The 20,123-nt window shown below is 48.6% G+C and overlaps 2 protein-coding genes across 3 annotated transcripts; both read right to left on the minus strand.

Annotated features, from left to right (window-relative positions):
• Window positions 1-2,944: 2,944 nt before the first annotated feature.
• Window positions 2,945-4,708, minus strand: LOC128349907 (olfactory receptor 52P1-like). 2 transcript variants are annotated; one of them, XM_053307205.1, is made up of 2 exons: window positions 4,686-4,708; window positions 2,945-3,881 (listed from the first exon to the last, which is right to left on the minus strand). In XM_053307205.1, the coding sequence occupies exon 2, from the start codon at window positions 3,803-3,805 to the stop codon at window positions 2,945-2,947; it is 861 nt and encodes a 286-aa protein (XP_053163180.1). In that variant the 5' UTR covers window positions 3,806-3,881; window positions 4,686-4,708. The 2 variants fall into 2 exon arrangements, with proteins under 2 accessions (XP_053163180.1, XP_053163179.1); XM_053307204.1 differs by lacking the exon at window positions 4,686-4,708 and having other exon boundaries at window positions 2,945-3,910.
• Window positions 4,709-17,333: 12,625 nt separating this feature from the next.
• On the minus strand, window positions 17,334-18,284 carry LOC128349911 (olfactory receptor 52R1-like). The gene has a single exon (XM_053307212.1). The coding sequence runs from the start codon at window positions 18,177-18,179 to the stop codon at window positions 17,334-17,336; it is 846 nt and encodes a 281-aa protein (XP_053163187.1). The 5' UTR covers window positions 18,180-18,284.
• Between the last annotated feature and the right edge of the window lie 1,839 nt (window positions 18,285-20,123).

Raw genomic sequence — 20,123 nt, forward strand, 5'->3', positions numbered from 1 at the left:
GGGGATTAGATGGACAGTTCATGTAGCTGTGGGCTCCTCCCTGCACTCCCTGTGATCTTTCTCCTATGTGTGTTTTTCCCTCCAACCAATCACATCCCAGGAGGAGGCAGGAGACGCCTCCCTTCAGTAAGGGAGGACGCCTCCCTTTTTTTTTTATTGACTGCCAACCAGATTTCTGCAAAAGTGACAAGTCAAAACAACAGAACACTTAACCCCTGTTAAGCTTCCAAACATCTGCATATCCAAACATCTGCATATGCAAGTTGTGTTGCTATGGTGACCAAACTTGAACGCATAGGAAGACACACATTTTGCTTGTGTTTGCGTTGAACTCAGGAATTTCTCCCTTCCTCCCCCTCCCCTTCTGGACTCCCTTCACGGAATAGTATTGCCACAACCACCAGCCCCCCCCCCCAGCTGTTACACTTTTATTTTAACTCACAACCTTCAAATAAAATAAAAGTGTAACACCGTGCTAGCAATTGCAAATCACTCAAAGAACACACCAGTCTGAGCTGGCAAATTCTTCTTTGCTGACATTTGGTTTTACGGAAAACCACCCCGCAGACTTTTTTTTTTTTTTTTAAAGCATGAAAGTGCAAGTAAGCTGAATTATCAGCAGTGGCCCCTCTGCACATCAAAGAAAAACGTCGTGTGTGTGTGTGTGTGTGTGTGTGTGTGTGTGTATTCAAAAGCCGCTGGGACAATGCACTGTCCTGATACAATGCATTGAGACAACTGGATCCAGGCTGCCATCTGTATCAGAAGAGCAATACAAGAATCTCTTGGATGAAAACTGGATCAGATCCAAGATGCTGATCAGCGCACAGCCCTACCACCGAAGTAGGGGAGGGAAAGGGAGGCGGCAAGGTAACCAGCGGGAAAAGATGTATGTTTGTTTATATTTGTTTGTATTTATATACCACTTTTTGTTCAGTAGCCTCAAGGTGATGTGCAATAAACATAATTAGAAAACATGATCTATCTACAGTATATATTTATTTCACTAAGATGGTCCGTGTGTGGATGAAGGGGAATGCGTAGGGGGAAACTTGGGAGAGCTGCCGAACTCTCGCAAGGAACTCTCGTGGAGAGGCAGGGAGAGAAGCAAGCTGGCCCAGGAGGTTGAGGGGCGGGTGGCAAGAGGGTGGCCGTGGCCGAGGTGGGGGGCGCCTGAGGAGCACCTTTGGGCAGCGAAGGGTGCTGCTAGTGAAGGTCATGGGTGGGAGTGCCGTGGGGCCTGTGGGGCAGGGAGGGGCCCGGCCATGGAGGGCTTGGAAGGCAAAGAGCTTCACTGGAAGGGCCAGGGATGGACCAGGAGGAGGCCGGCAATGGGGCTTGTGCAGGGGCGTGAGGGGAGACGGGTGGCTTGGGCAGCAGAGACCCGGATGGAGGCGAGGGGACCAGGGCGAGCCGGTGACGGGTGCTGCAGAAGTCAACGCAAGAGCTGGCCAGGGCGTGGGCGAGAGCTCTTGCCAGGGGGGCAGAGAGAAAAGGCCACACGACTCTTGTGGTATTGCCGAGGAGGGAGATGCAGCACAAAGGGGAGACAGACTCAACGTGGGGGATGGAGAGAGAGGAGTCCAAGGTCGCGCCAGGGCTTTGAGCCTGTTCAGCAGGGCGGGTGGCGGTACTGCCTAGCGCCAAGCAGAAGAGGAGGGCTTGGGAGGAAGGAGGGCTGGGCCATATTGAGCGAGATGGTGATGAAGCATCTAAGTGGAAATAACTGGGGCAGTGAAGGTAGCAACTCATCAACGGGGATTGTTTTCTGAATGAGCAGTCTGTTCATCCATCTCTCTGAGGGGCTTAGGAGTGTTGGCAGGAGTGGAGAGAAGGGGATGGTAGAGAGAATACGTCCACCAAGAAAAATGCTGGGAGGGAGGGAGACCCTACATGGAGTTATTTATTTATTTATTTATTTATTTATTTAATCAATCAAATTTGTACACCGCCCCAAACTTTCATCTCTGGGTGGTTAACAATGGCATAAAACAAGTTAAAAACACATACAAAAACTTAAAACAATTTAACAATTTAAAATAAACCAGAGATTAAAACCTAAAAAGCCAATCACAAGGCCTATGCAAAAGACTCCTACTGTAGGCATGAGTCAATTACTATTATTTACTTGATATTATTGTCTAACATTAACGTTTATTATTATTATTATTATCATCATCATTATTATTAACTTTACATGTCCATATGGACCATTAGCAGCATTCTAGCAGTTGCAAGAGAACTGAAATGACAGAGGCCTGCTCCCTTTTCACCTTCTCTGGCAGTGCCTGAGCCCTGGGGTGTTGGAAGTGAAGGATTCTGTGCTGCCTCATGCCTCAGTGACATAGGTGGACAGACTAGTGAGTCAGAGGGCTAGAGGGGTCAAGACATTGCTCATCCCTCCTCTCTACTGCTCTGACACTATCCCTTTGATATGCAGATTGCTACTCTTAGGGACTTCCTGCCTGCCTGCCTAGCTCTCTCTCACTTCCTTCCTTCTTCTCCCTATCATGCTTGTCTCTCTCTCTGCACCATGTGGGCACAGAGATGCAGACAGCATCTCTCTGCATCCAGCTAGTTAGATAGATTAGAGATTCTATCTCTCCACTTTCCTATCTAGAGTAGAGTTCTCCAATAAAGACTCCTTATATGATTTGAAACTATGAACTAGCTCCACGTTATTTTGCTCGCAGCATACACGCATGCCTGGGCAGACTCTGCTGTGTTTTGTCCCTGTGCACTCTGCTGTAATAGAACGGTATCTCTTACCAGAGAGAATTCCCAACACAGGGAAGATCTTTTTGCTACAGGACCTACAAGAAAAGAGTGAAACACTTATAAGCACACACACACACACACACACACACACACACACACACCCATATGAGTGCTATGTTCCTAATCTCAGGGCCCTGTAAGCGAAAGGTTCCCAGTCTTCTCCTGCTTAGGAGGTGCTCCTGAAGGAAAGGCACTTCCTGCTGAGGACCATGTGGATCACTCGGTCACGGATCTCCTTGGTCTTCACCCCATAGACGATGGGGTTCAGCATGGGAGGGAAGAGGAGGTAGAAGTTGGCCAAAAGGATATGAACATGGGGTAACACGTGATGCCCGAACCTGTGTGTTAATATGGTGAAAAGAGCCGGGGTGTAGGACACCAGGATGACCACCACGTGGGCCGCGCAGGTGCTGAAGGCTTTGTGGCGGGCGTCTCTGGAGGGCAGAGCCAGGACGGCCCTGGCAATCATGCAGTAGGACATGGTGATGAATAGCAAGTCCACCCCCACCACCAGGAGGGCCACGAGCAGCCCGTACACAATGTTGGCCATGATGCTGGTGCATGCCAGCTTCACGACAGCCATGTGCTCACAGTAAGTGTGAGGAATGACATTCGTCCGGCAGTACGGGAGACGGGCAGCCAAAATGATGATTGGGGTGATGAAGGCCGTGCCCCTCAGGACCACCACCACCCCGATCTTGGCCAACAAGGGATTGGTTAGGATGGAGTCATATCTCAGGGGGTTGCAAATAGCCACGTAGCGGTCAAAGGCCATGGCCACAAGCACGGCTGACTCCATGATGGAGAAGGAGTGGATGAAGAACATTTGGACCATGCAGGCATTGAACTCGATTTCTCCAGCTTGGAACCAGACAATGCAGAGCATCTTGGGCAGGGTGGAGGTGGACAGCACCAGGTCTATGGCAGCCAGCATGCAGAGGAAGAGGTACATGGGCTTGTGAAGACTGGGCTCCCTTTTGACAGTGTACAGGATAGTGCCGTTTCCCAGCAGCGTCATCAGGTACATGGACGAAAGTGGAATGGAGAGCCAGTGGTAGGAGGCTTCCAGGCCAGGGATACCCAGCAGGAGGAAGGCGGAGGGCGTGCCATGGCTGCTGTTAAACGGAGACATTGCTCATGGGAGGCATGGCTCAGGGATGTGCAGCGGCGGCAGCAGCAGCAGCAGCAGCAGCAGCGGAGAGGCTTCTTGGCTGTAGTGGAAGGAAGAGCCACAAAACAGGAGAGGATGGTGTGGGAATGACTCAGCAGCATCCTGAACAAAAACAGTGTCATGCGGCACCCACAAAGGGTGGCCTTTGGACTGGTGGGCGTAGATGGAGGGGCTAGACACTTCATCATGGACATTTTCTCTCCCCACCATGCCCAGACTACAGGGGCGTAACTAGGGGTAGGGCAGGCAGGGCACGTGCCCCGGGCGCCACTTGAAATTATTATTTTTTTTAAAAAAATGGCCACTGAAAACAAAATGGCCACCGTGCATGCTCAAATGGCCTCTGTGAGGCCCCCATGCCAGGCCTTGCAGAGGCCATTTGAGCATGTGTGGCAGCCATTTTGTTTTCAGCGGAGATATATATATATATATAGCCACCACACATGTTCAAATGGTCCCTGCAAAGCCCTAGAGGCCAGCGAGGGGAGCAGGAACCTTTGCAGACCCACCCCACAGCCTTTAGGGGCTACAGGTATTTTTTTTTTTAAAAAAATAATAATATAAGTCACTGTACACATATTCAGTTTGGCACTATGTACAGAGAATCAGGGCTTGTGAATACTGAGCTGACGCTTATGATCTAGGATTGTATTCATTTGCTCTTACTTTGCTTCTTGTGATAAGTGAGTTAAATGTGATGTCTTAATAATGTGGCTATTAATGGTGAGTTTGTCTTTCAATCAGTGTGAAATTAGTATTAATTAGCCTTAGTATTAAGGCCCACTGGGAGTTTCTTGCTCTCTTTCTCTCATTTCAACTCTCTTTCTGAAATACTAGAATATATTCCATGCAGTGACACAGTTTACTCTGAATAGCTTTTAATTATTTTCAGAGTAAATAGGGAAAAGTCAAATTCTCCATTTCTTTTAAAAACTTATGTAATCGTGATGCTACAATGCATAGTAGAGAATTAGACATTAGTTTTCCAAGTATACCTCCACATAGTATTTGGGTATTTCATGAGCCCCAGCATACTGAAATTTGTAGTTTTCTAAATTGTTTTTGAAAAATTCAAAGATTAACGAGCTTGACTTGTATTTTTCAGCTGATATTATGGTAAAGTTATCTGAAAGATGGGTGTTGGACGTTTGGACAAGGGGCGCAATTTCAGTGCTTGCCCTAGGCACTATTTCCCCTAGATACGCCTCTGCCAGACTATTTCGCATGATCCACACTTTGCTCGTTGCCATCAGACTGATTGTCCACAGAACGGCATATTCCTCACACCAAATTCCTGACATCCTCGCACACTGCACAATTATTGACAGATAATTAATGGGTTATGATTGCAGATCCTATCTTGAGAGTTCTGATCAATGTTGCTAGCGTTTTCCAGCTCAGCTGCAGCAGCTTCACCAAACATAGTTAAAATCTTCCTTATTGTCCTTCCAACCCCTCCAGAACTTCCTGGCCACTCTTGTCTTACCTGTCAGGGTCTTGCTAAACCAGCCTTCAGTGGGTTCTCCCCCATGACCCCACTTCTGTTCTGAACCCCTCTCTGCTCTGCAGGCATGGAAGGGGGCTGGCAACCATTAGAAGCCCTCTAAAATACTACAGCAAAACTATTAAAATGACATGTATTAATACTTGACTAAAAACCACTTTAAATTGTACTGAAACCAGCATAGAAAACATTATGTGTGCTTCATTTAGAAGAAGAGGGTGTGATGCCAACATTTCATTGCCAGAATGAGGGGCACAACAAGTTTGGGGGCAAGGGCTGGCGGGGGGGGGGCAGCAGGAGGTATATGCAGTGGTAATCAAGAGCCTGAGTATCAATGATGTATATGTTACTGAATCATGTGCTATTGAATAATGCCAGCATTGATATTATTTAGAACCTGTTCAAGCTAGAAACACTTTTCTACCAAAAAGTTCTCAAAATAGTTTACATAGCAAAAGGAATAAAATGCCCCCCTGCAAGTATTTTACATTTCATGGTGGATGTTTATTTGTAAGCTGTTCTGGTTGCTGTTGCAGAAGCACACGTGGGGCGGAGGGGGGGAGTGGAGTGGAGGGTCATCAAGTTCTTAAACCAAAGAAGACATTATTAAGAAGAAAGGTGGGAGTCAACACCATGCATCACCCTGAACCCTACAAGCAAACCCCTGTCTACCTTTTGCTCACCCTAACTATTCCACAGAGCAAGGCTAGCCAACCTGGGGGTTTCTAGCTGCCGCTGGACTACCATTCCCATCATCCTGAGCCACAACAGCTGGGAATGATGGGAGCAATAGTCCACCAGCAATGGCAAAGAGCCCCAAGTTGGCCGCACCACACACAGTCCCAGATGACTTGCAGGAGCTCTTTTCGCCTCCAGCAGAATTACTGAGCAGTCCTCTCCATGCTGGGTCTGGCTGGGCTCTGGAGCTGACCAAGCCACAAGACCCTGCTGCCAGCAGCCGCAGCAGCATCTCCTTCTTGGTGCACAAGAACCCGGGGAAAGAAATAACTTTCAAAGTGTCCCCCCACCCCCGCACTCTCCTGTCCCCCCATGCCCCGTTCAGGTGGTTGCAGGGAGAAGAAGAACTCTGACAAAATAAATCCAATGCAGGAGCCAGAGAGAGAGAGAGAGCACGCAGCCCTTTAAAGGCTACAGACAAAACATGTGCTCACTTCTCATCCTTCTAAGGCACTATAAGAGTCTCAACTGATTGATTAAGTGCCTTTAGCGACCTCTTTGTGCATCTTAGCCAAGCAGATTTCGTCCTCACCGCCTTGACAAGACAGAGGGCGAAGAGGAGCAGGGCGCTTCTGTTGGAAAATGTCTCCCAGGCCCACCCCCAGCAGTGAGGCTGTCTGCAGCAGCCCCCTCGCATGGGAGGACGGAGGGGGGGATTCGGAAGACTGGCATTCCATCCAGAGCCGGCAGCAACAGCAGCAGGGCCCTGATTCTGTCCTGCTGGCAGCACATCTGAGCTTCTGTTCTCCTGCTGAAGGCCTCCCTGCAGCAAGGGCCTGGATGGATGCTCTCTGAAGGGCCCCTGACCAGACAGGCAGCTGCTCCCAGCTGGCTGCTTCAGAGAGGAGCCTCAGTCAAGCTGCAGCTCAGCAGCAGCAGCAGCAGCTTTGCTGGGTGGCCACAGAAGCCAGCCAAGGCTGACTCACCCCAGGAACAGCAGCAGCAGCAGGAGGAGGGTGGCGGGGGGGCTTGTAGCAACCCAGCAGCGGCACCCATGATGTCTCGGCGGCGGCAGCAGCAGCAGGCAGTCCCATCTGCCTGCCTCCACTGGTCTCTCTCTCTGTCGCTGCCCTTCCAGGTCTGAGGAGCAGACGGGAGCCTTGATGTAGCTGCTGCCGCCGCCACCACCACCACCCCCTCCTCCCTTCACCCCTGGGGGCTCCCCAGGAAGCCTCCCTGCCCGCTGCTTTCCCTCCAGGTCAGCAAATTAGGCACCTGTCTATGCACAAGGCCGCTGCTGCCTCCCCCTCCTCCTTGTGGGGCTCCACCATCCCGGCCCAGAGGACTCCCCGCTCAGCTGGGAGGGAAGGCGGCAGGGGCCAAGGCCTGTGGTGGGTCTTGCATACAGCCCTCCTCAGCCAAAGGGGGCCTGGCAACTGCTGGGCTGGGCTTTGCCTGGGCTGCGTGCTGCTTCCTGCCAGGGTCCAGCCATGATGGGCAAAGTGCCATGGAAGGGCCTCTGAGCATGTGCAGGCTGGCTTTCCTTCACAGCTCCCTTGAGTACCATGGAGGAGCCCCACCCATCGGGAGCTGGGGGCCCAGGCTAAAGGGCATGGCTTCCTCCAGGGCCACTCAAGACCCCACACTGTGCTGAAAACTCCACCTCACACATAGACTTCCCTGTGTCAGCAAAGTGCTTCTGAGCATCAGTCCCTGGAAGGTATCTATCTTTGTGTCTGGATCTCTCCCTCCCTCCCAGGAGCTCGGGGCAGTGTGTGTGGTTATCTTTATCCCCACAACCACCCTGTGAAGTAGGTCAGTCTGAGAAATAGTGACAGGCCCAGAGTCACTCATTGAGCTCCAAGGCCAAATGGGGGTCTGAGCTGGGGTCCCCCCGGGCCCGCTCAGGCACCCTCACCACCACACCATTCTGGCTCTCAGTGGCAAAATTGTAAGGGAGAGAGTGACTCTGAGCATGTACAGAGGGCACTTCCCAGGGACCAGATCCGCCATTAGGAGGCGGAGCTGCTGCCAGGTTGAGAGGAATGACTCTTCTACACAACTCTGCCCTGGCATCTTTTGTTCTAGCAGCCAAGGATGGGGGGTTGATTGATGACCTTCTGGCAGAGGACGCGGCTGCTGCAAAAACCATCTCCATCTGCCTTTCCTGGTCAACCTGCAAAGGCCTCTCCCACAAGTGAGCGAGTGGCAGGGGAGGGAGCAGACAGGCCAGGCCCTCCACTGCTACCACTACCACAAGAGAAGCCACTGGGCTTTGCTGGGTCCAAGAGTTGCCCCCCTCTTTGATCTGGCAGCCCTGCTGCCTCCTCCTCAAAGTCCTGTAGATGGACCAGTTAGGCTTGTGCATTTCAATTCGGGTACAAAAAATTTTGTGCTCGAAAATGGCAATGTTGGAGGTTTTGTAACCAAAACAAAACCAAGAATTAAAAAACAGAGATTTTTTGTTTCTAAATCGAAATGACTGTGTTTCAGACAGAATGCTTTGTTCTTTGGAAAAGCATTGCAATTCAAATTGACTTCTCTGACTCTCTCCACTCCAGCTGAGGCACTGAGTGATTAGCAGAAGATAAGATATGCAAAAAGCTGTTGAATGGTTTAGTTAAGTATGTGTTATATTCAGTGTGATTGAAATGCAAACTGACCTTGCAAAGGGATTTGGAAGACAGCATTTTGAGACAGAAATATCCAAATATCTTTGGGAGCTCTATGCAATTCCAAAGCTCTTGCTAAAAGCCATGGTATAAATTGTGTGGAGAAGCTTTTTGAGAAGCTGGTTAGGAAAGTTCTGAAATTACACAGGTACACAGGTTTTTCTTTCCAAAGGTTTAGATAGAATCTCTTGACTTGTTCAGGGCTCTTTTGAAGAGCTATTTTGATTTTCTTCTGATTTTTATGAGTTATAGTGGTGTCTAAGTTTTGTTGCCCAAGTTGAGCAGTCTAATGTAATTAAGGCCACAATGTAATTTGGTGGGACATGATGTCTAAGCCAGTGGTTCACAACTTTTGCCATTGCAGGGACAGGTCATCCACATGGGAATACAGGAGACAAAAGGAGGGGGGTGGGGAATACACCTGTCAATCTATTGACATCCCCAGGAATCTTAGTTGCTTCTCTCTTTCTTGTAACCATGATCCATGGTTTTGCACTTTCTTAAATGCAGTGATGATAAATCTCAACAATTCTGAACAGCAGGCTGATTTGTTTGGGCTACGGCTCACTCCACTTCAGTTAAAAACATTTGAAGCTGTTCCATAGTACCAACAGTTCATTGATCTATCTTGCTATCTCAAATGACCTGTGGTCACTGTTCCATGGGGAGGGAGTGCTTTTATTGAAAGATTGCTTTAATCCACAAATGGATTGTGCTGCTCTGCTAGTGCCACAGGGACAGGCTCCCTCCCCCTGCAAAATTCTCAAATAACTGTGCCAAAAAATTAAGTGTTGTTCATCATTCTCTTCACTCTTTCAACTTGTTTATGTGGGGCTTCAGGGGCAAAACAGTGGGTTGGGTGGCAGTGCCGCAAGGGTGGTGCTCCCAGATTACAAATAGGGCAAAGGGCTGCTTTCTTAGGAATTTTTGAGGTTTACACATCTTTAAGATTTCCCCCCATAAGGAATACTGGAGGTTTCAGCAGCCCCATAACTCTACCTGGGGGGCACTGGGATGGGCCGAAGCGAGTGGTGGTGTAGTGCACAGAGGGTGCCAACCACACACCCCCGATTGCTAACCCATTGGGGTACTGGGCTTTGTTGTTTCTAAGGTGTTGAGTTTAGATTCTCTGGTAGCAAATGAGATTTTTAATGAAAAACCATCAATCCACTCTCATATGCTACTAGAGAATCTACTCTCAGAACACCTCTAGAACAACAAAACCCTATACTTCATGGGTTGGCAACCCATGTGTGTGGTTGGCACCCTATGTGCACTACACCACCACTTGCTCTGGGCCACCCCAGTGCCCCTCAAGTGGAGTTATGGGACTGCAGAAACCTCCATTATACCCTACGAGGAAAATCTGAAAGACGGGTAACTTCATTATTTTTTAAAAAATCAGCCCTTTGCCCTATCTGGAATCTAGGTGCATGCCCTCCCTGCCCTGTGTGAAGCTATACTTTTCCTGAAATCTCCATCATACCCTATGGGGAAAATCTGAAAGATGTGCAAACTTAAGAATTCACCAAAAATCAGCAGTTTGCCCAATTCCTTTGAAATTTTTGTGGTAGCTTCCACTCATTGGGCACTATAACCCCCACCCACTCTTACATGTAACCCATTTTTAATCTGAATTAATTTGGATTTGGATTAATTCGGATACCAAACAAAACTGGGGTGATTCGGAAGGCTTAACTTCGGACAAAATACAAAATGGGGTTGATTCAGATTTGGTACAAATCGAAACAGAAAAAAATACAAAACACATAACCTACCCAAGATGGCAGCAGCTGCAGCATCTCTCTCAGGGGGCAGAGGGTAGATTTGTAGAAAACTACGTCACCTTAAGTGGCGCAGCGAGGAAATTCATGACTAACAAGCAGGAGGCTGCCGGTTCGAATCCCCGCTGGTATGTTTCCCAGAAATGCATCTATCGGGCAGAAGCAATACAGGAAGATGCTGAAAGGCATCATCATTTCATACTGTGCGGGAGGAGGCAATGGCCAACCCCTCCTGTATTCTACCAAAGACAACCACAGGGCTCTGTGGGTGCCAGGAGTCGAACCTGCCCTGGCTGCACACTTTACCATTATGGTCTCTCCAGTCTTCTGGAGTTTCAGAAATGGATTTTTCATGCTTCTCTACTCTTCAGAGCCAGCCTCCTGTCCACAAAGGAGGGCACCTCCTGAACTTGGCCTCAAGCTTTATGTCTGGTGGCTAGAAGCTGGCCTCAGAGGCAAGATGCCTGGTGGGGGTGGGGGCATAGGCGTAACTATAGGGGGGGCAGGGGGGGCACGTGCCCCGGGCGCCATCTTTGTGGGTCACATGGGGGGCGCCGCCAGATCCCAAACATTTTTTTGGAAAAAAAATATTTTTTTTTAAAAAAAAGATTTTTAATACAAATTTCTCCGGCGCCCCCTCCCCCACGAGCGGTCCCTTCCACGCCCGTGCCCCCGCATTGCTTTGCTGGCCTGGCTTTCCGGCTGGCGCCATGGCGGGCGCCTAGTTCCATGCTCTTGCCTTTCCTTGGCTTGCGACGGAACTTATATCCAGCCAGAAAGAGGCCCTCTAGTGGCTTGCCAGCCAGGGTGAGGGAGGGTCTCTAGTCACGCACGCACGTGCGACTTGGCCGGCGTGCCGAGTCACGCTGCGCATGCGTGCGTCCTCCCAGCTCGGCTCGCCTGCACATGGCGCGGTCGCGGAGGAGAGCGTTGTTGCTGGGGCTGGGGCTGCAGGCGCAGGCAGGAGGACACGGACACCTGGCGGCACAGACAAGAAAGGATTCGGCCGGTGGGTGGATTCGGCGGGCGGGTGGTCACAACAAGGTGTGTGTTTTCTCTTCTGTCGTGTCATGTAGTCTTCTTATTCTTATCAATCCCCGATTCCCCGCCCGTTCTGCCACTTACTTACTTCTGCATCTCAGCCTTACATGATCTACGAACAGCAGCAGCCCAACCCCTTGGTGAAACTTGCGGCCGCCCCCCCTTCAATCTCGCTGCTTCCCCCTCCATTTGAAACCTTTTCTGGTGTAAATAGCGTGCGGTTTTGGAAAAGGGGAGTCTTTCTTTAACAGCGGGAGAATAAGGAGTCTTTAGCACTATCACCCTAGTCCCTCGAATTACTCTGGAGTCCTTGGTTTTCGTTTTGTTAAAATACATACAGTCACTCACAGGGTTGTTGTGAGGAAAAACCTAAGTGTAATGTAGGATGTATCATCATTCATTGCATCATAATTCTGATGTTTGAGATACAAGCCAACTTCACAGGGTTGTTGTGAGGAAAAAACACATGTGTGTCAGTCAGATGTATGTTGGGGGGGCGGCGGTGGGCGCAGCGGGGGGGGGGGCGCAATTTCAGTGCTTGCCCCGGGCGCCGTTTTCCCTAGTTACGCCTCTGGGTGGGGGTGGGGAGCAGCAGCAGGAGGAGGAGAAAAGACATGGCCCCCTCCCCTCTTGCCTGTGGGTGAGCCATTGTGTGAAGCAGGATGCTGCCCTCCTTGGGCCTGATCCAGCAGGGCTGTTCTTATGTGTCTTTGTTCTTTGGGCTGACCCATCCCGTTCATTCCTGTCAGCATCAAACCACTCAATGGGACCCACGGAGGAAGTCAGAGGTGGGATGGTCCAGGTATTCAATGCAATTTTGGCATTCTCGACTGCAGTTCAGTGGTTGTTCATACAATGTTGTTCCTCAACAACTAGGTGGGAGGAGGGAGAAGCTGAGGAGGACCACTTTCCCTCCTCCCTTGGTCCTATGCTGGGTATGAAAGCTGCATTGGGCAGCGCTACCGCCCACCTTCGTTCCACTCCATCACTTCCCCCTCCTCCTACCTACTTGCTTGCACTTACACAACCGAAAACGGGGAGCACACGCAGCTCCCAAACCTGGGTGGGACACTTGTCCTCCCCAGTTTTTGGTTGTGTGAATGACTGCAATGGTGCAAGGGGTAGGAGAAGGGCCCCACCCTAATTTGAGATCTGTGCATGCTTCTGTTTTCGACATGGGCGTGAGTAAAAAAACAAGGCTGGAGGTGGCGCTGGCAGTGAAGGTGTGTTAAGCTGCAGCAGGCTGGGCAGAGGTGCACCTAGGTGATTTTGAAGCCTAGACCTAAAGGCCTTTGGATCCCCCCCACACACACACACACTTGCTGGAGACCCCCATCGCGGCAAGTTAAGTATCATTCCCTTATTTTCAACCCACATATTTCTTTCCCCCCTCCCCGCTCTGTCTCTAAAGCACCCAGCACAGGTCATGATCACACTCAGCCGACCGGCTCCGTGTGGGCCACCCAGGACAGACCAAAGAAGATTTGGAGGCCCCCAGGGGAGGTGGAGGCCCTGGACTTTGGCCCCGAAGTCCAGGGTTAAGAGCACCACTGGGGGTGGGAGGAGGGCTCCGTCCTCACTAGCAGCCGTGTCGCCTTGTCTTGAATGGAAAAGGCAATCATGTGTTCTGATCTCTGTCTATGACTTCTGCTCCTTCCTGACCTGCCCTCTACTAGCCCAACATGGGCCTCTTTCCCACCCCCCTACCCATTATTCTCATGTAATGCTGCTTCCTTACTCGACCGTTGTCCACCAGCTCTTTAGTTTTATCCTGTCTTTCCAATTGTTACTGAACTTTCTTCCAAGCCTGATGTATAACAATACATTAGGACTTCATCAGTGACTGAATCCTTTTATTGTGTGAAGAGTAAACTGATTATATATAGACTAATGCACAACATGGATCAGTAGCAGAAAGCTTTAAAAATCCACACGCAGACTCATTATTGGGTATATATTTGTTAGGCCACAGAAATATACAAATACAGAAATATATGGTGCAGCTACATGAATCGAAACCCCTTAATCTATACCCCTGAGAGACATCACATTTACTCTTCTGGCAGCTTGAAGGGTTTTCAGACTTCTCCAAAAGAAATCAGAACAAACTAAACCAAGAATTAGCTACTCGGTCCATAAGAGCACAAGAACAGCCCTGCTACATCAGGCCCAACGCTGCTGTAGTCCAGCCTCCTGTTTTCCAAAATGGCCCACCAGATGCCTCTGTGAAGCCCACAGGCAAGAGCTGAGGGGATGCCTTCTTTCTTGCTGTTGCTCCCCTGCAACTGGAATTGAGAGGAATCTTGCCTCTGAGGTTGGATAAGTGAGTATATCAGAAGATCAAGTGCATAGACGAAGCATATATACTTAATAAGAATGATTGTTGTGAAGGAGAGAAGGGAACAGAAAAGAAATATTTTTTGAGAGATAAGGCATCTTGGACAGAGAGAGGGAAGGTTCAAGAGGAGAGGAAACGAAGGAGAAATTTGCAAGAAGGGAAGGTAAAACATATAAAGGAACAGAGAGAGAAAATGCCCTCCACCCTGTTTTCTTGCTGACTTTTTATTTTATACCTAAAAAAAATTAATCAAACTTTCCCCCTTTGTCTTCTTAGGCCCTTGACTGGTTTCCACCTGTAGAGCCCAAGATTATCATTGTCTCTTTGGGTTCCCCATTTCCCTAGTTATTAGAAATCTAATATTCTGTGTTGACCATGGCAACCTGGATCCCATCAAAAATTCAGTTCCCCACTTTTGACAGGGCTTGCTTACTCCCCCAATTAACTGCTACAATCAGGCCTTTAAAACCACAATATGAGAAGTACAGTTGGAAAGTATACCAAGAAGGAGGAAAGGTACCACCAGGTCCAGAAGGATGCCAGCATGGCTAACAAGTAGAGTCAGGAAGCTATAAAAGCGAAGAAGACTTCCTTCAGAAAATGGAAGTCCTGCCCAAATGAAGAGAACAGGAAGGAACATAAACTCTGGCAAAATAAATGGAAGGAGACAATAAGGGATTCAAAAAGAGAGTCTGAGGAGCATATAGCTAGAAGTGTCAAGGGGAATTACAAAAATTTCTTTAAATGTATCAGAAGTAGAAAACCTGTCAGGGAGGCAGTTGGCCGCTTAGATGATGAGGGTGTGAAAGGGATTATTAAGGAGGATAAGGAGATTAAAGAGAAGCTGAATGAATTCTTTGCAGCTCTCTTCACAGCAGAGGATACTGACAATATACCCTCTCTGGAATTGAGCTTTTCAGGTTTAGCGGCTGAAGAACTGGGCCAATTTGAGCTAACAAAGGAAGATGTTCTAGACTGTCTTGAAAAACTAAAAATGAACACATTGCCAGGGCCAGATGTCATCCATCCAATTGTTCTGAAGGAATGTGAAAGAGTTCTGAAATGTGAAATTGCCAATCTCCTAGCAAAAATATGTAATTTGTCCCTACAACCAGGCTCTGTTCCAAAGGACTGGAAAGTAGCAAATGTGACACTAATAATTGAGTAAACTTAGCAGTCATGGAATAAGGGGACAGGATCATGTGTGGATCAGTAACTGGTTGAAGGAAAGGAAACAGAGGGTAGGAATAAATGGACAGTTTTCTCAATGGAGGTCGGTAGGAAGTGGGGTCCCCCAGGGATCGGTACTGGGACCAGTGCTCTTTAACTTGTTCATAAATGATCTAGAAGTTGGGTTAAGCAGACAAGGGCCAAATTTGCAGATGACACCAAACAATTTAGGGTAGTGAAATCCACGAGAGATTGTGAGGAGCTCCAAAAAGATCTCTCCAAACTGGGTGCGTGGGTGACAAAATGGCAAATGCAGTTCAACTTCACCCCAACTTCACGTATACGCTGTTGGGATCGGAGAGAGATCTTGGGGTCGTGGTGGACAGCTCATTGAAAGTGTTGTCTTGGTGCGTGGCAGCTGTGAAAAAGGCTAATTCCATGCTAGGGATCATTAGGAAGGGGAAAATAAAAAATGCTAATATTATAATGCCATTATACAAATCTATGGTGCAGCCACATCTGGAGTACTGCATACAGCTTTGGTCACCGTATCTTAAGAAGGACATTGTAGAACTGGAAAAGGTGCAGAAGAGGGCAACCAAGATGATCAGGGGCCTTGAGCACCTTCCTTATGAGGCAAGGCTACAGCATCTGGGGCTCTTTACCTTGGAAAAGAGGCAACTAAGGGGAGACATGATTGATAGGGGTTTATAAAATTATCCATGGAGTGGAGAGGATGGACAGAGAGAAACCTTTCTCCCTCTCACACAATACTAGAATCAGGGGTCACCCCATGAAACTGAAGGTTGGGAAATTTAGGACCAACAAGAGGAAGTACTTTTTCACACAGCGCATCATTAATCTATGGAATTCTTTGCCATGGGATGTGATGATGTCCACCAGCTTGGATGGCTTTAAAAGAGGCTTAGACAAATTCATGGAAGACAGGTCTATCAATGGCTACTAGTCTTCTGGCTGTGGGCCACCTCCAGCCTCAGAGGCACAATTCCTCTCAATACCAGTTGCAGGGGAGCAACAGCAGTAGGAGAGAGGGCGTGCACATACCTCTTGCCTGGGGGCTCCCCAGAGGCATCTGGTGGGCCACTCTGTGAAACAGGATGCTGGACTAGATAGGCCTTCTTGGGCCTGATGCAGGAGGGCTGTTCTTAGGTCTTTATGGCCTTGTAATTCATCTTCTTCATTATCCCTTGATTGATTGATTGATTGATTGATTGATTGATTCATTCATTCATTCATTCATCCATTCATTGATTAACTGTCATCAAGTTGGTGTCAGCTCTTAGCAACCACATAGATAGATGTGATAGATAGACCTTATCCCTCAATGAGGTACCAGGAACCATATATCAACTTGGCAAGGCACAGATCAAATGGGTCTTCTAGTCTACTCCTAATATACATTCCAAGATTTATTAGCTGCCTTGTCTTCAAATACTCCTTGATTAAATGGTACCATGCTCTGCCTCTCACTTGCTCGGAGGCCCCTTTCTTCAAGCAAAGTTAGCCTATGGCCTCTCTGCCAGTCTTTCATCATACACAGCAAAATGTTAGATTTCCCCTGTATTTAATGGCTTGGGTCCAAGCTATTTAAGAGAGTGCCTCCTTTGTTATAAACCCTGTCGCCTGTTATGATATTCTGGAGAGGTCTGCTTACAGTTGCCACCAGCTCGTTTGGTGGTGACCCAGGACCGGGCCTTCTCTGTGGCTGCCCCAGGGCTTTGGAATAAGCTTCCTGCTGAAATAAGAGCATCACCTTCTCTGTTTGTTTTCAGGAAGAGCCTCAAGACTCTCCTGTTCTCACAGGCCTTTAATTAGAATTAATTTTATGAACTTCAGTTAATAACTGTTTTATGCTATTGTTTTTATCATGTTGTGTATTTTAATCTGTGTTGGTTTTAAATATTTAAAATTTTGTTCACCGCCTAGAGATGTATGTATCAGGTGGTATTAAAATATGATAATTAAATAAATAAAATTGTCTTCATTTGGTTTAGTTTCTGGTCCCTTTTCAAAATGAGCTTCCATAGTCCAGCATAGTCCAAAATAGTCCCTAATCAACTTTCCCTTGCTCCTTTAACCAGATCCTTTTAACTGAAGATACTCAGGACTGAACTTCTTCATGGACAGCATGCACACTACCACTGAGCTATGGGCTTTCACTAAATGCTTCCCTCTGTCATCCTGAAGTTCTAAGGAAGACAGTAAGAACTCTGTCCCTGATCACCTTGGTTTTCATCCCATACACAATGGGGTTCAAAGTAGGGGGCACCAGTAGGTAGAGAATGGCCACCATAATGTGGACATGGTGGGGAACACCATGGCCAAACCGGTGGGTGAGAAAAGTGAAGAGTGCAGGAATGTAGAAGGAAAAGATGACACAGATGTGGGACGCACAGGTCCGAAAGGCCTTGAGACGGGCCTCATGGGATGGCAGCTTCACCACAGTCTTGAAGATCATGACATAGGAGGAGGCAATGATGAAGACATCAAACCCAACCACTGCAAAAGCCACAAAGAGGCCATAGACAACATTGGTTCTGGTGCCCCCACAAGCCAGCTTCACCACAGCCATGTGCTCGCAGTAAGAGTGGGCAATGACAAGTTGGCGCCGGTTGCAGTAGGGAAGTCTGCTGGCCAGGAAGGAGAAGGGACTGATGAAGAAAACCCCCCGGAGGAGGATAAGGCTGCCCAGCATTGCGATGGCTCGCAAGGAGAGGATGGTGGAGTGCCGGAGAGGGAGGCAGATGGCCACGTAGCGGTCCAGAGCCATGGCCATGAGCACACCCGATTCGACGGAGGAGAAAGAGTGGATGAAAAACATCTGAGTCAGGCAGGCCTGGAAATCGATGGCCCTGGAGCTCAGCCAGAAAAGAGCCAGCATCTTGGGCATGGTGGAGGTGGACAGAACCAGGTCGGTGGCAGCCAGCATGGCCAGGAAAAGGTACATGGGTTCGTGGAGGCTGGGCTCAGTCTTGATGACGTAGAGCACAAGGCTGTTTCCAAGGGCTGCTGTCACGTACATGGCACACAAAGGGATGGCGATCCAGGCCTGCGTCCCCTCCAAGCCAGGTATGCCCACCAGGAGAAAGAAGGTGGGGTGGGAGCTGGGGCCACTGCTGTTGCTGGTGTTCACAGGGGACATGGCCAGCTCTTGGCTGGCTGAGGCTCCATCTCTTCCGTCTAGCATCCAAGGGCCTATAAGCAGAAAGGAGTGGAGGCAGCTTCTCAGCGTCAGGAGCCCTGCTGTTCCCAAACTGAGCTGGACTCACCACCCAGGAGAGAAAGGTGGCCACGCCTGGCTGCCCTTAAGGGGTGACACCTGTCTGGGCCTTGCTTTCATGGTCTTCATGGCTCGTGGAGTTTAAAAAAAATAAAGGAGGAGGAGAAGCAAAACCATCATTATTGTCTTTTGACCCTTTTGCTGGTGGCCACTGATGTGGGCCAGGCCAGCAGGTTTGCTCTGTGGCCAGAGTGCCCGAAGTCCACCTCCACCTATGTCTGCTTCAGTGGTGTCACGACCCAAGAGTCAGGGGGGTGGAAAGGACGCCGCTCAGGTTGCTCCTCTCTCTCCGACTCTGTCTGCAGCCTGGCCATTTGTCAGGTAGAGCTGCATGGTTAGCCACGGCTGTACCTGGTGAATGGCTAATCTTCAGGCAGCATGGCTCTCAGGCAGGGTGGAGCAGAAGAGAGAGGAACTGCCTCCTTTGGCTCCCCGCCCCGGCCCATTAGGCTGAGCCACCAGGGGCATATCTAGGGTAGGGCAGGCAGGGCACGTGCCTCGGACACCACTTGAAGAGGGGCGCCATTTTCTAAAATTAATTTTCTTTTTTAAAAAAAGGCTGCTGAAAACAAAATGGCCACCACACATGCTCAAATGGCCTCTGTGAGTGCCCAGGCCATACCAGGACATGGAGAGGCCATTTGAGCATGCATGGTGGTCATTTTGTTTTCAGCGGCCATTTAAAAAAACAATTTAAAAATGGTCACCACACATGCTCAAATGGTCCCTATGAGGCCCTAGAGGCCAGCAGGGGGATGGGGAACCTTTGCAGACCCCCCACAGCCTTTAGGAAGCCCCCCAAAGGGGCTACATGTAAAAATAATATAATATAATATGTCACTGTACACATATTTAGTTTGGCACTATGTACAGAGAATCAGGGCTTGTGAATACTGAGCTGAAGCTTATGAGCTAGGGTTGTATCTAGGAGCTTGGATTTGCTCTTACTTTGCTTCTTGTGATAAGTGAGTTAAATGTGATGTCTTAATAATATGGCTATTAATGGTGAGTTTGTCTTTGAATCAGTGTGAAATCCTTAGTATGAAGGCCCACTGGGAGTTTCTTGCTCTCTTTCTCTCATTTTAACTGTCTTTCTGAAATATTAGAATATATTCCAAGGAGTGACACAGTTTACTCTGCATATCCTTTAATTATTTTCAGAGTATCTAGGAAAAGTCAAATTCTCCATTTATTTTTAAAACTTATGTAATAGTGATGCAACAATGCATAGTACAGAATTAGACAGGCACTTCTGTTCAGTTTTCCAAGTACACCTCCACATAGTTTTTGGATATTTCATGAGCCCCAGCATTCTGAAATTTGTAGTTTTCCAGCATTTTTTGGTCTTCCTACGTCCACTGCTAAATAGTTTTTGAAATATTAAAAGATTAACAAGCTTGACTTGTATTTTTGAGCTGTTATTATGGTAAAGTTATCTGAAAGATGGGTGTCAGATGTTTGGACAGGGGGCGCTATTTCAGTGCTTGCCCTAGGCGCTATTTCCCCTAGATATGCCTCTGTGAGCCACTATTAGTCCACTTGTACGTCCGTCAATAAAGCATATGCTGCAAAAGTGCCACCAGTCTCCAGTGCTCTCTCGGCCCCAGAGGAAACCCAGCCAAGAGGTGCTGCTGCTGTGCCTGCCTGAGACTCCTCAATGCTCAGGGAAGTTGGGGCTCTGCAAGA

This window comes from Hemicordylus capensis, chromosome 3, assembly GCF_027244095.1.
Source record: "Hemicordylus capensis ecotype Gifberg chromosome 3, rHemCap1.1.pri, whole genome shotgun sequence".
Taxonomy (NCBI): domain Eukaryota; kingdom Metazoa; phylum Chordata; class Lepidosauria; order Squamata; family Cordylidae; genus Hemicordylus; species Hemicordylus capensis.